At 51.9% G+C, this 16,138-nt stretch overlaps 2 protein-coding genes across 12 annotated transcripts in view; both read left to right on the top strand.

Annotated features, from left to right (window-relative positions):
• The first annotated feature begins 502 nt into the window (after positions 1-502).
• Pianp (PILR alpha associated neural protein) lies at positions 503-5,564 on the top strand. Of its 4 annotated transcripts, none has more exons than XM_051173205.1 (6): positions 503-741; positions 2,649-2,708; positions 2,984-3,489; positions 4,183-4,264; positions 4,983-5,204; positions 5,505-5,564. In XM_051173205.1, the coding sequence occupies exons 2-6, from the start codon at positions 2,704-2,706 to the stop codon at positions 5,524-5,526; spliced, it is 837 nt and encodes a 278-aa protein (XP_051029162.1). In that variant the 5' UTR covers positions 503-741; positions 2,649-2,703; the 3' UTR covers positions 5,527-5,564. The 4 variants fall into 4 exon arrangements, with proteins under 4 accessions (XP_051029162.1, XP_051029166.1, XP_051029165.1 ...); XM_051173209.1 differs by lacking the exon at positions 503-741 and adding an exon at positions 1,162-1,185 and having other exon boundaries at positions 5,505-5,557; XM_051173208.1 differs by lacking the exon at positions 503-741 and adding an exon at positions 1,215-1,270 and having other exon boundaries at positions 5,505-5,557.
• A 6,662-nt stretch (positions 5,565-12,226) lies between these two features.
• Znf384 (zinc finger protein 384) overlaps positions 12,227-16,138 on the top strand; it is a 29,136-nt gene continuing 25,224 nt past the window's right edge. For 2 of the 8 annotated variants that reach the window (XM_051173297.1, XM_051173298.1), the window contains exons 1-2: positions 12,848-13,036; positions 13,496-13,555. The gene's annotated coding sequence lies outside the window, so the exon portion shown is untranslated. Of the gene's footprint in view, positions 12,356-12,587; positions 12,633-12,844; positions 13,037-13,495; positions 13,556-16,138 lie in introns of those variants that run through there. The other 6 variants (XM_051173296.1, XM_051173295.1, XM_051173294.1 and 3 more) reach the window with 6 other exon arrangements.

Consider the following 16,138-nt stretch of genomic DNA (forward strand, 5'->3'; position numbering starts at 1 on the left):
ATATTTTGATATCCTTGGAAAAGCTAAGGGCAGTAAATGGGTATCAAACCACGTAAGGACTGTTTGGGTTGCTTCAGAGGGAATAAATTATATAGCAGGGTCAAAATGAAATAAGAGGATTAAGCTATTGGGGCACTCTAATTTGTTTATATAGTTTTTTTTTCTCCTACCCCTCCCTGGTCCTCTCATCCATGGTCTTGAACTCCCATCCCTTTCCACCCTGGCCAGAGTTGGTAAATCAAATGTATGGGTAACTCAGAATCTCAGAACGTCTTGGGGGATCAGAAATCATGGGGTCTGTTGAGCTGCGCTTAGGTAGTAGAGGGAGAGCGTGTCATCATAACCCAGAGAACTGGTTGTCTCTGTCCCCCATCCCTGCTGCCCTCCCCAGCCTTGCTTCCACCTGGGACAAAAGCTGAGCTCGCAGTGTGGCACGCGATGAGTTAAACTGTGCGTGGCCTACAGACGTGAAGAAGAGAGGCGGAGACCAAGTGGTCCTAGTCGCCCGCCGAACCCAGCCGAGCCCGGCCGAGCCCAGCCGAGCCCAGCCGAAGCGAGCATCTCCCGCTGCCGCCGCCGCCGCCGCCCCGCGCCCTGGGCGCCCGCCCCCCTCCGGCTCCATCGCCTTGCTGCCAGGCAAACCTCCCGACCATGCCCGGCGCCCCACCCGCTCCTGCGACCCCCCAGCCCCGCGCAGCTCCGAGCGCCTGCAGTCGTCGCGCCGCTACGCCAGGCATGCAGGTGAGAGAGGGGGGACCCAACGCCCCCACCCGGAGGGAGTGGGCCCTGCCCTCCCCAGTGCCAGCTCCTCGCCCTTCGCCTCCAGCCCCTCCTGGTCTAGTCCCCTGTCGGGCCCCAGCCGCCAAGCGCTCCTTTCCACAGTGCTCTCCATCCCTCCGCTGTCTGACTCCATCCTACCCTCCTGGTGCAGCAATCAGCTTCTCCGCGGCTGCCTCCATCCCGCCTTTAGCTCATCCTGCAGCTTCGGGCATCCTCCTGCCTCAGGTCCCTTTTCCGCTCTGGGTGCTCCCTCCGAATCCCTTGGCTGATCTTTTCCTGGTTTCCCCGGCTTTCCAGCCCTGTGGAGGGAGTGCAGGCCTGTGGGATTGGCAGACTTGGGGGCTCTGCTAGGGATGGGGCCCTGTTCCCCCACCCCACCCCCAGTTCGTTTTCTGCGCACAACAGGTCGGTGAGGAGCGCGAAGGGGGTGGGGTGGAGTACCAGCTCGGAGACTGCGGACTTCTTGGAGGGGGTGACAAAGGGGTACGGGGTATGTGTGAAGGGGCTGGAGTTGACGTTGGTGGCAGGGGATGTAGCAGACAGCAGACCGAGAGGCAGGTGGGTCCTGGAGTCAGCGGGCCACTGGTGTCTCTGAGCCCTTATCCACTCCGCTGATTCGTTTACCATGTCTTTCCCGGCTTCTGTAACCTCTCTCCCCAAGCCCCCAGGCCTACCTCGTTCCTTTTCCTTCGCGTTCACCTGCCCTCCAGCTCTGTCTCCCTAGGCCTTTAAATTTCAAGAAACAATTCCTAACTCCTCCATCTTTGCTGTTCCGTTTTTTTCCCCCTCTATTCCCATCCCTTCCTCTTCTGATTTTGCTTTCACACCATGTTCTTTTCCATCTCCACGACTTTCTCCTCATGTCTGATCTCCATCCTTTCCTTTCTCTTCCACTCTCTTTGCTTCTGACCTGATCAGACCCCTCGGTCCTCTCTCCCACCTGTCCTCTGGCTTCCTCCTCCCCGCCCTCTTCTCCCTTCAGCGTCCCCCGTGATTCGTCGGTAGCCCCTCTTCCCTCCCATCTCTTCCCAGATGCTGCACACCTTTCTTCTCACTCTTGACCAGCCTTTGCCCTCTCAGCCCTTCACACCCCTCACGCCTATTGTCCACCATGCCGTGTATTCCCTGGGAACCCAGAAGACACAGGGTGTCACTTGCCCCTTCTCTCTGGAGACCCCAGCCCCCTGCTTGGAGACTGCACTTCCTCTGTGAACCAGCCATCTAGACTCTCCTAGGACTTTGCCCAGAAGAGCCACAGTTGGGGGTGGCTTCCTTTTGAACACCACCCTCTTTCAGAATGCACCTATGCATTTGGATGGCTAAACATCAAGAGCAAAAGTCATGCTCCATAGCTTTTCTCCCACCTACCATTTTTCTGGAAAGGCAGCTAGCTTCTGGGCTTCGTCGCAGGAGAAGTGCCTGGCACTACAAGAGGTGAGGGGGCTTCTAGCACCCCCTGCCCTCCAACACTCATGAAGATTGACTTCCCTTCCCTCCCCCACTCTCAAACTCCCTCCCTAGCGGTAGGTGCTCAGGGAATCACAAGGTTCTTGGCTCTAAATTAAGATCCAAGAAGCCTGAAGCTGTGGGCAGAGGAAGTGAGAGGGAAGGAAGCCAAAGAGGCAAGAGTAGACAGACCCCGGGCCAGGAGGTGGCAGGGACCTCTCTGGGATGTCGGGGGTGGGGCTGGGGGCTACTTGAGGGAGGTTTCCCCTGTAAGGGTGCCTCGAAGCAGCAGCTGGCTGACTGGTAACTGCGCGTGGCTGGGGGGAGGTGGGGGGGGCACCAAGGGGCAGATTTGGTGGAGGGATGAGCTGGGGAAGTAACACAGGGCAGGTTGGGGTATGACACCCTCATTTTTCCTCCAGTAAAGGCTGAAAATCTGGGTCACAGCTGAGGAAGACCTCAGACACGGAGTGCAGGATGTGGTGAGTTTGGCCCAGCAGAGGGAGCTTGAAGACCACGTTCCCTGAGGGATTGGGCCCTTTCCCGCCTAGGCCAACTCAGGGTTACAGGAGGACTGACCTCCCCCCCCCCACCCACCCAAGAAGAGACAAAATGAAGCTAGGGTCTTCCTAATTGCACATCTCTTCTAGCAGAGAAACCTGGAGGGAGGTACCCGAGCTTTCTGGTGTGCGCCTACCCTTCTCATCCATGAGCTCACAGTGACCCGGGTCTCCCTGCTTTTTCTTCCTTCTTATAGGCCTGTTCTACTGCTGTCCCAACTCCTCCCTCTCTGGCCACTGCTATTGCTACCCCTCCCACTGCCTGTTCAGGGCTCCTCCCCTCGATCCCCACCAGCCCCAGCCCGTCCCCCCTGCGTCCGGGGTGGCCCCTCAGCCCCTCGCCATGTGTGTGTTTGGGAGCGGGCTCCTCCACCAAGCCGATCCCCACGGGTCCCAAGATCACGTCGGCAAGTTCTGCCGGGCACTGCACCTCCTGCCACCCCATCGGGCTTTGAGGAAGGGCCTCCCTCATCTCAATACCCCTGGGCTATTGTGTGGGGTCCCACAGTATCTCGAGAGGATGGAGGGGACCCCAACTCTGTCAATCCTGGATTTCTGCCCCTGGACTATGGCTTTGCAGCCCCACATGGGCTGGCTACCCCGCACCCCAACTCAGACTCCATGCGGGATGATGGAGATGGACTCATCCTTGGGGAAACACCTGCTACCTTGAGGCCCTTCCTCTTTGGAGGGCGTGGAGAAGGTGAGTGAGCAAGGCTGGTAGGGATGTGAGGGATGGGGAGGGTGGCTGAAGACTATGCCGAAAATGAGGGGCCCATCAGCCAGGTTCTAGGCTGGCAAGGATGCAGAGGAAGGGATGCTGCCAGCACTCTGAAGGAGTTCAGGTCCACTGTTGAAGACAGATGTGTAAACATGTGGGGATGAGTCAACATAATAAACACTCTAAAAGAAACACAGACAGCATGTTGTTAGGAAAACAGCTAAGTGAGAGACTGTTTTACCCTGGGGCTCGGGACAGATCAAACAATTGACATGTGAAATAAACCTTAAAAACAGAATGGGTATTCTTGGCAGAGGGATGCTATGGAGGAAGGTCTCCACCAGGCAACATGTTAGCTCATACTGTGCTGGGTGGTGGTGGCTTAGGGTGGGGCCATGGAAGATTGTCTGATATCTCTACCCCCATTTCTACACTGGAGGATGGTTCTCTCTGACCTCAGAGCCTTATGCTCATCACATGTATGTGTAAGATTTGGTACGTGTGATGTTTGGGAACATAGAGGAGCGGACAGCTCAGGAGAAAGTTGATGACAAAGAAGGCCAGAGTCCAGAGAAGTAGACAGGCAATGTGGATTCACAGGGCAGTACTCAGCCACACCCTGCTTTGGCTCTGCCTCAGGCCTCCCAACAGAGCTGTCTTCCCTCTTTTTATCAGGTGTGGACCCTCAGCTTTATGTTACCATCACCATATCCATCATCATTGTTCTTGTGGCTACTGGCATCATCTTCAAGTTCTGGTAAGCTGGGGGAGATGTCTGAAGGCTTGTAAAGGCTAGACAGAGGGCAAGATCAAGGACATCCGTCTCACTGGAGTAGGAAATCATGGACAAAGGGAAGAGAGTGGAAAAAGAAAAAGAAAAAAAAAAAAAACTAATTGGAGTGGAGGAGGACTGGGAGAAACCAGTGCAGATTCCCCCAGAGAATTACAAGGGTAGTGGGAGGGCTATACCAGGGACTTTGGTGGGCAGCTCTCCAAGACAGAAAAAACTGAACCAGGCTGCAGAAGCCTTTCTTAGGGCTTCTATCCAGGAGGGATCAGGGGAATCGGGAGCTTTCTTTGTACACATTTAATGGTGGGTCACATAGTCCTTCACACTTTACTGAGAGAATCATTAGACTCAGGTGCCCATTAGCTGACTTTGAACTTGGACTAAAGCTGCCAGGTTCCTGCAGAGGAGAGAAAGGGCTCCTCTGGGTCTCAGTGTGGCAAGGGGCAGCTTGAAGGGGCTTTGCATTGGTGGGGAGGGGGCACTAAGCTTGTGGCTCTCCAGAGATGGTTTAGAGGGAAGCAGAAGGAATACTCTGACGGGTGCACGGTCTCGGAGGACAGTCTGTCCTGTGAAGAAGGGGGGAGGTACCAGGCAAGGGTGAAGAAGCTGGGTTGACCAGAGGTACTGGCCTAAGACAGAGGGCACTCGAGTGTGTGAAAAGACCTCTTTCCTTCTGATGCACAAGCTGGGACCGCAGCCAGAAACGGCGCAGGCCCTCAGGGCAGCAAGGTGCCCTGAGGCAGGAGGAGAGCCAGCAACCACTGACAGACCTGTCCCCCGCTGGAGTCACTGTGCTGGGGGCCTTCGGGGACTCACCTACCCCCACCCCTGACCATGAGGAGCCCCGAGGGGGACCCCGGCCTGGGATGCCCCAGTCCAAGGGGGCTCCAGCCTTCCAGTTGAACCGGTGAGGGCAGGGGCCAATGGGATGGGAGGGTTAAGAGGGAATGCAACTTAGGTCTCCAGACCTTTGGTAGGTCTTTTCGGGGTGGGTGGTCTTCTCCACTGTAGCCCATGACTCTCCTTCCTGACCTGGTTCCCAGGCCTCCTGGGCAAAGGGGACTCCTGCCTCTCCTCATGTCCTGTTGGGCCACCCTTTAATCCCAGCTCTGCCCTCTTTACCCTGAGTACCGGCTGTCTTGGACTTCTCCTTCAGCCTCGGCCTCCTCCTTGGTTCCTGACTATGCGCTTTCCCTCTTCCTCTCAGGATTCCCCTGGTGAACCTGTGATGCTCCCCATGTTGGGGTGCTGCCAAGCAGGAGGCCACCATCCACTGAGGGTGGGCAACCGTGGGGAACTGGGACCGTGGTGGGGCTCCCAGCCCCTGCCCTTGCACATCACCTGGAACACTCACTGACCCCATGGGCAAGCCCACCTGTTTGCCTCCAGTGGCTGGGGGCTTCCCACACTTGTGACTTTGGGTCCCCATCCCCACCCTTGCACATTCACATGAAAGCCTTGCACACTCACCTCCACCCTCACAGGCCGTAGCGCACACTCACGCTGTCCACGCTGCTCTGCTCCGCGTCCCGTCCCGCCTTCGTCTGCTCAGCTGGCTCCCTGCTCTCTCCCTCTTGTCACACATGTTCTATCCCCTCTGCACTTCCTGTGCCCATCTCAGACTGGGCTGTGCTCGCTCTGCCCCAGCACCCACTGGTCTGGTTTCTGTGGCCCTTGCATGCTGCCCTAGAGGTGGGTGGGAGGTGAGCTAGGGGCTCCTCGCCATCTGTCATGGCCGCATCTCATTCCATGCCTTGCGTTTCATTGTCCTTCCATCCCAAGGGCACTGGTATTACTATTACTCTGGGGGCTCCCCCATAGGAATGGGGGTGGTGAGGCCCAATTGCTAAACCCTGTCATCCATCTGAAAGATGGGCTTGGGGGGTCACCTGCTGCACTACACGAGAAGGGACTTCCATGTCCTCCTTTCCCTCCCAAGTCCCTTGTCTGTCTGTCTGTCTGTCCTGGCTGTCTGTGTGTATGTGTCTCTGTGGAATTCAGAGCCCCCTGAACAGGTCCCTCTCCCCACCTTTCCCTAACTGTACCTAGGCTGCCAGGGACTGAAGCCAGCTGGTTCAAGGCCATTGGGAGCTCTGCCTCCACATCCACCCTTCTCTCCCTGGGTCCCTCATGTCCCCCTCTCCCCCTCCTGCCTCTCACCCCTTTCCTCTCCTCAGGTCCCCTTTCTTGTTGGTTTTTCCACCTCCCTTCTTTCTCTAACCTGGCTCCTATGCTGTGATATATATTTTTGTATTATCTCTTTCTTCTTGTGGTGATAATCTTGTGGGATGTAAGTTTCAAAATTTTCAAATAAAGCCTTTGCAAGATAATTAAGTGCCCTGTTTTGCCTTATAACCCCACCCCCTGCACACACACATACACACACACACACACACACACACACACACACACGAGGACTGGCAAGAAGGAGAACAGTTAACAAAGGGGAGATGGGGAACTTCTCCAGACTAGGCTGTCACCTGGCCTGCTCTACCTGAAGCTGGGGGCTGACGGACGTTTTAACTTGGGACAGGATGGAGGAGCTGAAGGAAGGGTACCAGAGGAAGAGCCTGCAGGAAAGGAATGGGAGCTAGGAGTGTGCTTGCTTCTTCTTTCTTGGTGAGGGTCAAGAGAGGGAGAGAGAGGAGAGACAGAAAAAGAGGGGGGCAATCCTTAGGACAGGCAATGGGACAAGCCAGAGAGCAACTGATTGATTGGAGACAAGTCTCTCACTCTGTATTCCAGACTGGCCGGGACTAGATCCCCCCACCTTGGCCGCCTTCGTGCCGGGCTTACAGGCATGAGTCACCACGCTGGGCAAGACAGCAAAGGCAGAGGATAAAGGGTCAGCGGAGAGAAAGATGGAGGGGGGGAAAAGTGAGCCACAGGAGAGAGGGTGCTCTATTTGGTTTATTTTCATCCTCGCTCCTGAACATGCCCCTACCCACAACTGCCCGCCAAAAGCTGTGCTGCACCAGAAGCCCTGTGGTTAGCTCATTAGCTTTTCCATTCCTTGGAAGGCATTTGCTGGGTTGTGGGGGTGGAATCAAGGGGTGTGTCTGGGGAGGGAACACAGGCTGCCCAGCTGTGATCAGTCACCTCTGAGGTCCCATTCTAGGCTTGGCTCTTTAACAGCCCTAGTAAAGCCCACACATCAGCTTCTCAGCTGTTGCTAGGCTCTGTTGCTGTGGTAACCACCCAGGTCTTGCTCACTCCCCAATCTGTGCCTCACCTGCTCCCTGGAAATGGGTAGCCCCAGGGAAGTAGGAGACAATATAGTGCCTAAGAGGGCAGTGTGGGCTTCCTGCACTGTACCTGCCTCTATGTGTTTCATCTTTGAAGATATAAGTAGGGATGTTGTGTGTTTTAGATGCTGGGGAGCTGTACTGTACATCGAGGGAAGTGTGGCTGAACCCCTAAAGCACAGGGTGATGAGTATGGGGGAGAAGGAATGTATCTCTCAGGACAACAGTAGTGTTTAGGACAAATGAACCAACCAGCAGAGGTATGAGGCAAAGAAGCCTTCTGAGGAGGGCTGTCAACACACCAGGGGACCTAGAGAACCCAGAGGTGTCAGAAAGAAGGGAAGCAGGGCAGTGGGGATGCCCGCCTTTAATCCCAGCACTCAGGAGGCACAGGCAGATTGGATCTCCGAGTTCTAGGCCAGCCCGGTCTACGAAGAAAAAATAAAAGTAAGAAGGAAAGGAGAGAGCTGGGAGGAAACTGAGGGCGCAGGGGAGGCTGCTGAAGGCTGTGTTAGCGAAGGGCTCTGGGGAAGTGGGGGAGCCTCCTTACCCTTTCCAGCTTTCCCCACAGGGCTGGCGCCCTTGCCAGAGGAGAGGAAAGGAAAGAACATTTGGTGCAGAAGGGCAAGGAACTCGTGTTTGGAGGGCTCCCTGCTCTCACCTTCAACAATTCTCTTTAAAGGGACAGTGTGACCCTGTGGCTCATCCATATGCAAAAGGCACACATGAAGTCCCCTAATGAAGAAGGAATTAATTGCTGTCTGATTAGACTGCAGTCCTCCTAAATTTAAATAAATTAAACACACCATTAAAGACACTGGAAATCTCACCTGTTTCCTTTCCCCCAAATGCCCTCTCCTCAAGGAAAGGCAGAAGGCCAGAGAGATGGGAGAAAGGAGACAATCTGGGTATCTGGATTGCCTAGAGTTGTGCTAGGACTGGGTCAGTGCTAACAGGGACAACACATGGGGCCCCGGGGAACAGACCTTGATTTTCCTCTTTTTAAAAACTTGAACAGAGGCTCAAGTCCTCTTGAGCTTTGCATAGTCAGAGTTATAGAGGGAAAAGAAAGCAGGGGCCAAGCTGCTCTTTTGAAAGTTTCTTGAAGGCTACACATCACAGGCCTGATGGGAGGTGTCATCCTCTATCACCAAACGCTTTGTTGAGACCATCAAATGACTCAGCCAAGGTTCTCCCGGGCACGTTTCTGGAATGCTTACCCTTGTGGCACGTACCAATGCAGGGGATGGGGAAGCCCCCAGGAGGAGGGATCTCCTAGCAGAGCTCAGGGTGTGGAAATGATTCAAGATGGAAACTATGCCAGCTGGAGAACCCCAGGCTAAAATTAACAGCCCTCCTCCCCACCATGTCCTACATATACTGCTCTACAGCTTTGTTCTAGGGGGTTAAGTCACTCCTTACAGCAGAGGCAGAAGGGCTGCCAGAGGCACCAAGGCTCAGAGAGTGGTTGATGAATGTATGCAGGAGGCAGAGCTGGAGAACCAGGCCTTCTGGGAATTACTGTCTTGATTCCACATTCCTTTCCTCTCCTCCCTTCTTCCCTTTTTCTTTTACCTCCTTCTCCTTTGCAAGCGAAGTCTTCTCTATGTAACCAAGGCTGGCCTGACTGTAACTCTTAATCCTGCCACAGTTTCTTCAATGCTGGGATTACAGGTACATGATGACTGGGCCACTTAAGCCCTTATCCTGCTAATTTGCCACTGAAATCAACACAGACTCAAAAATCAACAGGGCTCAAAAATGTGATAAAAAGAAAGAAACACTCTGTCTGCATGGTAGCTTACCCCTATAATCCCACTTATTGGGTGATTAGAAAGGAGTTCAGGGTCATTTTAGCTATGTGCCAAGTTTGAGGCCAGTGTGAGCTCTGTGAGAGCATCTCAAAACTCCAAACAAGCAGAAACAAGAATAAAAACACAGTAACAACAACAAAATAATGCTAGGGAGATGTAAATCTGAGAATCTGGGTCTGGTGGCTCAGATCTGTGATTCCAGTACTGGAGAGGCGGGAAGACACCTGGGGCTGGATGACCAGGTGATGTAGTTGAATTGGTGAACTTTATTTAGGTTCAGTTGGAGACCTACCTCAAAAAAAAAAAAAAAAAAAAATGAGCACAGGGACTAAGGAAGACCTCTGGTCTCCACATACACACAAAAACTCAAACCAAAACAAAGATGAGGTGTGGTGGCTCATGTCTGTAATCCAGCACTGAAGGAGACTGAGGCAGCAGAACTGGGAGTTCAAAGTTCTCCTAGCAAGTCTGTGGCCAGCCTGGACCACGAGAGATTCCGTCTTCAAAAGTAGGCAAGGCTGCCTGCTCAACCTGATCCCAGGCTAAGCCAAAGCTACATAGTGAGACCCTATCTCAAATAAACAACAAACTAACAAATATCTAAAGGTATCATTTGCTATTCCTGGCTGTGACTTGGGGGTGGGGTAGTCACAGTCTCACTTTAATTATCTGTAGAATAAGATCATAGTTATTTGTTAGAACAAGTTTGCTTTCTCACTGAGGAAACACAATTCGACATTAGCCAAAACAGTCCTGAGCTCAGAGAGACTCTAGCCAGATCATGCTATTTGGCCTTGTGGCTATGCAGATTTAATAAACAAATAGATGACAGATAGATAGATAAATGTATTGTCTTAAATATTAAAGAATTCATTCCAGGTTTGGTACTGAGATGGAGTTTTGGGAACCACATCCTTTAATTACACCAGTCAATTGCTGCAGACGGAGCTGGTATAGGAGACCAACAAGAATCTGAAGGACAAAGGAAATTACATTTATAGACTTCGGAGAGTAGGGGTCTCAGAACCTAGCGGATTAGTGAAGGAAGCAGATGGGATATAAGCAGGCATTTAGGAAGTTAATCCCATTGTCCCATCCTGCTGTTAGATGCCAGCAGTTTTGCAGCTTAGGGAAGGTACTAGATAGGATAGAAGGAAGCTGATCCCCTCTACAGGGGCAGCATCTGTGACTTAACACATTATTTCAGTATCTAGTGTGAACAGTTTCTTCCCTGACAAATCTTGCTAGAGATTCAGAATACAAGTTAATTAAAATTTACAGTAAAAGCTATAGACAAAGAGGGGCTTGAAATCCCATAACTTAAGAGGTGGATGCAAGTAGAACAAAGATTCAAGGTCAGCTTTACCTATATAAAACCCTGTTTCAAAGACAAAGCGGGGCAGTGGTGGCACACACTTTTAAACCTAGCACTTGGGAGGCAGAGGCAGGTGGATCTCTCTGAGTTTGATGCCAGCCTGGTCTACAGATAGAATTCCAGGAAAGTCAGGGCTTTACAGAGACATCCTGTTAAAAACAACAACAACAACATAATAAAGACAAACACACACAATAAATGCTATAAAATTTTATTTTATTTATTTTTTGGTTTTTCAAGACACGGTTTCTCTGTATTGCTTTGGAGTCTGTCCTGGAACTATCCCTAGACCAGGCTGGCCTCGAACTCACAGAGATCCGCCTGCCTCTGCCTCCTGAGTGCTGGGATTAAAGGTTTTCGCCACCAGTGCCAGGCTGCTATAAAATTTTAAAAGAAACTTTGGGTTGGAGCAATCCGGGAAGGTTTCCTGCAATAGTTCATAATGAACTGCTCATTTATGCAACAAACATTTTCTGAACAGCTTAAATTCTGGAATCTGTTGATACCACAGGGAGCAGTTCAAAGTCCTCGTCCGTATGGAGCTGGGAGGAAGTGGTACGCTGAGTGTTGTACTTAAAAGTAAAACCTGGTAAGAAGATAGAGATGTGGGTGGGGGGCAACAAGAAAAAACAAGGCAAAGACAGAGTACTCAGTGTGGTCAGCCGAAGACAGACGGAATTTTGATAGCACTTAGGCAGGAGCCCCAAACAACTAAGGGCACATTATGTATTACCTTTTCTTGACTATTCAAAGCAATGAGACTCTCCCCACCCACGCTCAGCAAAGACATTCGTGAAGAGCCAAGAAAAAAAAGGTTAATTGCCCACAACAGCCTATGACACTCCGACATGAACCGTGACCCCTGTCTTTTAAGACTCGGTAGTACCGTCTCTGTGAGGCTGAAGGGATGGCTCAGCGGCATGGAGTGCTTGTTGCTCTTCCCGAGGTTCGGTTCCCAGCACCCAGGTAGGGAAGCGCGAAGCCATCCGTAACTCCAGTGGGCTGCTGAGGGCAGCCGCACACACTTACACTGATGAATACGTTTAAGTAAATAAAATAAATCTAGAAAACCGCACACACACTGATAAATACATTTAAGTAAATAAAATAAATCTAGAAAAGGAGGGGAGAACCGAGACTGTCGATAGTGCCTTGATGCATAATTCATGAACCCGTCCAGCTTCCACGCTCCCACTTCCCGATTTGTCTCTTCCGGAAGCTCGGGAGCGCTCTCCGAATGCTCAGCTTCAGCCCTTAACAGAAGCCGCCTTCACTTCCGCCGGGCGTCACGTCGAGCGATCGCTGTACAGGTCCCCGGGCAGGAGCCACTTCCGCCCTTTCTTGTCGTAACTTCTGCCCTCACTGTCCCTGAGCCCTAGCAGCGCCGGATGTATTCTGGCCGCTCCCGGAAGTGACTCGATCTTTGAACTCTTTTCCCCCCCCTTTCCTGCAGCCACCCTCCCTTCGCTACTTCCCTCCCTCTCCTCCCCCCCCTTTTTTCGTTTCCGGCTCTCCCGCCTTCTCCCCGCGAAACGACTCCTCACTGAGGCTGTGGGGGGGGGGAGGAAGGTGGGCGTGGAGGAGTCGGGGTTCCCGGGAGCACGAGCCGCAGCACCACTTCCGGGTGAGTGTTGAGGAGGGCGGGCGGGCGGGAGGGCGGGGGGCCGCACACTGCCTGCGCCCCCGCCTCGCCCCGCGGGTGTCTCGCGCACAGCCCTGCGAGTGTGGGGTCCGTCTGGCGCCGGCAGTGCATGCCCGCGCGCCCCGCCTCTCGGTCCCCGGCCCGCGCCCTGCGGGTCCTCGCGCGCCCCCGCCTCCCGTCGTCCCCGGCAAACGCCGCCCCTCCCGCGCGCTGGCTCCGGCGCTGCTGCCGCCGCCGCCGCCGCCGCCGCCGCCGCCGGGTGAGTCTCGCGCCGCTGCCGCCGGCGCGCGCCGAGCTCCTCGCTCCTCCCCCTCCCCTTTTCCTTGGGCGAGCGCGGCGCGGCGAGGGGGGGGTCCACGGTGCGACTGTAAGTGTGTCTGTCCCGGAAGCGGAAGTGGCTGTGGAGGAGCGGGCGATGAGGAGGAATGGGGGGGGTCTAGGGGGCGGGTGCCTGTCTGGTGGGTGGCAGAGTTCAGCTCCCTGGAGGGGTGAAGGAGGGACGTCCCAAAGGCCGGTCTTTGAGGAAGGGGTGGGAGTTGACATCGGGAGGAAGGACCCAGCTGGGTGTCTCAGGGGAGCGAAGGGTTCAGGGGGACAGCCGGGGGTCTCCAGCATAGAGACCACTGAAGGCTGAAGGAGGGACTTCTTGGCACAAGGCCTTGGGTAGGCAGGGGTCGAAGTCCTCGTAGAAGTGGAGTGGGGGGGCGAGGCCAGAGGAAGTGGCTGGGCCTGAACTTGGCACTGTGCCTAAGGGCTTGGGCACCCCCTACCCTTAGCTTTGCTTTCAAAGCCACTTCTTAGGAGCAGGGACCTGCCTTCATCTCTTCTGTCCTCTGACTCCTGGTTACTTGTAGCCCCGGGGAATGAAGAATAAGTGTCTGGTCCCAGGAGTGAAACCCAAATGCTGGTTATAGAATTCATCTTAGTTTTGGGGAGTTGGCCTTAGTGCCCTCATATCCACGGGGTGGGTGCCACTGATCGCCTGTGACTCTATCCTTCCATCCTTGGATTGCTAGTTGGCGAAGCTGCCCCATTGTTAGCTTGCTGACACTCAAAGAACTTGTGAGGTTCTCTGGTGGCCTCCCCTTATTGGCCTCTGTAACCTAGAGAATTTGTTTCCAGAAAGTTCAGGAGCCCTGGAAAGGAGAAGGAATAAGACGTCAGGAGGAAGAGAGAGAGAGGGTAAGACAATCTTGGGTTAATGATTTGGGAGGAGATGGGGTCGTAGTCAAATGGGGCTTTTTGTTTGTTTTGTTTTTTTCCTTAACAATGTGATAGAATTATTGAAGTAGTCAACACTTCTGATATTGGTGTTTGCTGTTAGATGGGGGAAAGTGGGCCTTTCTAGTTTATCATGGTGCTCAGGAAGTTTTTCTGTATAAGTTGGTACCTTTGTTACCTTTCATTGCCATTGGTACTCTTCAGGAATGAAATATGAAATGCTTATGTGAACCATTGAATGGACTTGAGTTATGTGGAGACACAGGACCCCGATTGCAAGGATAGTCTTTATAGTGTAGCAGCTTACAGAAACAAGAAGAGCCAAGGTTGGAGTGTCTTTCCCGTTCTTAGTGTCCAGTGGACTGTTTGAGTGATGGGGATGATTGAATTTGATATGTCAGGTGGAGATTTTCAGGGAGAACACTGCAAGAGATAAAGTTAAGTGATGTCTGCTGTAGTAGAAAGTCAGAGATATATCAAAATGAGACCTGGCGCTAATAGTGAATCCTTTATATTTTACTTTTTGGAGACAAGATTTTTGTTTTGTAGCCCTGGCTACATAACATAGAAGGTGACCCTTCTACCTCTGCCACCCAAGTACTGGGACTACAGGTGTATGCAGGTGTGTGCAGTAAGGTTCCGTATTTGAAAGATAGCAGTTCAAAACAAAAACCAACAGAGCCTGGAGAGATGGCCCAGCAGCCAAGAGCATTGGTGGCTCTTGCATAGGTACTGAGTTCAAGTCCCAGCACCCACATGGAAGTTCACAACTGTCTGTAACTGTGGTCCCATGGGATCTCATGCCCTCTTATGCAGATGAAACACCCACATACCTAAAATAAGTAAGTACATCTTTAAAAACAACAACAGAGGCTGGGCAGTGGTAGCACATGCCTTTAGTCCCAGCATCCGCTCAGGCAGGTGGATCTCTGGAGTTGGAGGCCAGCCTGGTCTATAAAGCTACACAGAGAAACCTTGTCTTGAAAAAAAAAAAAAAAAAAAAACAAACCAAAATAAAACCAAAAACAACAGAGGGCTGGAGAGAGAATTCAGTTAGGAAAGTGCTCATCATGCAAGCATAAGGACTTAGGCTTGATCCCCAGAGTCCATGTAAGAAAGCTGGGCGTGCACTGGGGAGGCAGAGACAAGTGGATCCCTGGGGCTTACTGGCTAGCCACCTTAGCAAAACTGGTGAGACCCATGTCCCAAAATAAAGTGAATGGCCCCTGAGTAATGACACCTGAGGTTGTTCATAGGCATCGATACACGTGTGCACCTTCATGAACATGCACAAGATAAAATAGCAAAATTGCAAACTGTGGTCCTCAGCATGTCAGCCAAAGCCTTCACGTTTGGATGGTTGGAAACACTGAATGTTTGGGTGGAGGGACAAAGCTCTAGTCAGGGGTGCTTGCTCCATTGTAACACCTACTTGTGCTTCCAGTGATTCCTTTGGAAATAATCTTTTGTACTTTTGAATTTATATTTCATATCTTATTTGTTTGTGTATGTTTGTACTCATAATAGAGGTCAGGACAACTTGCAGGAGTTGGATCTCCCTGTTGTGGATTTTGGGGATTGAATTCAAGTCATTAGGTCTGGTGGCAATCAGTGTCTCCACAGCTCTTTTTTTTTTTTTTTTTTTTTTTTTTTAACTTTATTTTTTTTAAGATAGTGTCTAGTCTGGAGATGTGTCTCACACCTTTAATCCCAGTGCTTGGGAGGCAGAGGCAGGTGGATCTCTGAGTTCAAAGCCAAGCCTGATCTACAGAGTAGAGTGAATGTCAATCAGGACTACACAGAAACCTTGTCTTGGGGGGCAAAATACAATAAAAAAAAGGATAGGGTCTCATGTCGTCTGGGATGACCTCAAGCTCATTTTGTAACTGAGCATGACCTTGAACTTGTGATCCTTCTGCCTCTGCCTGAATGCTGGGGTCAGCAGTTTTATGTCACCCACATTTATACAGTGCTTGGGATCAAACCCAGGGCTTTGTGCTTGCAGGGCAAGCCCTTTCCCTAATGAGCCAGTCACCAGAATGAGATAGTAGACTGGGAAGAAAAGTACTAATGCAGTCATGATAGTTTTGGGTTTTTTTTTTTTCCTGTCTATGGACCTAGACTTTCCTTCTTAGTAACAAAATAGTTGAAGCTTGATGAAGTAGCAAAGTTGAAGCTCGTTTTTCATCTGGAGGCTTTCTTGTTATTTTTCCTTTTTTTGTTCTCTGGGGTTAAGAGAGGTCTTCTACTTTTTCCCAAATCCTAGAGCAAAGCCAGTTATTTTCTTCTTTCTTGTTTTATGTTATTTTTATTTTATTTTATTTTATTTTTTTTGAGACATGGTCTCTGTAGCCCAGATTGGTCTTTTGTGTATGGGAGTCATGGTAGGGGAATGAAGGAATATGTTTGTGGATGCATGTGCCATGGCCCAAGTAGGTCAGATGACAACTGTGGAAGTCAATTTTCTCTTGTACCTCTGTGGGTTCTGAAGATAAAGTTGGTCTGTAAGCTTGGTGGTGATCACCTTTGTCTGCTGATCCATAT

This window comes from Phodopus roborovskii, unplaced genomic scaffold, assembly GCF_943737965.1.
Source record: "Phodopus roborovskii unplaced genomic scaffold, PHOROB, whole genome shotgun sequence".
Classification (NCBI taxonomy): Eukaryota; Metazoa; Chordata; class Mammalia; order Rodentia; family Cricetidae; genus Phodopus; species Phodopus roborovskii.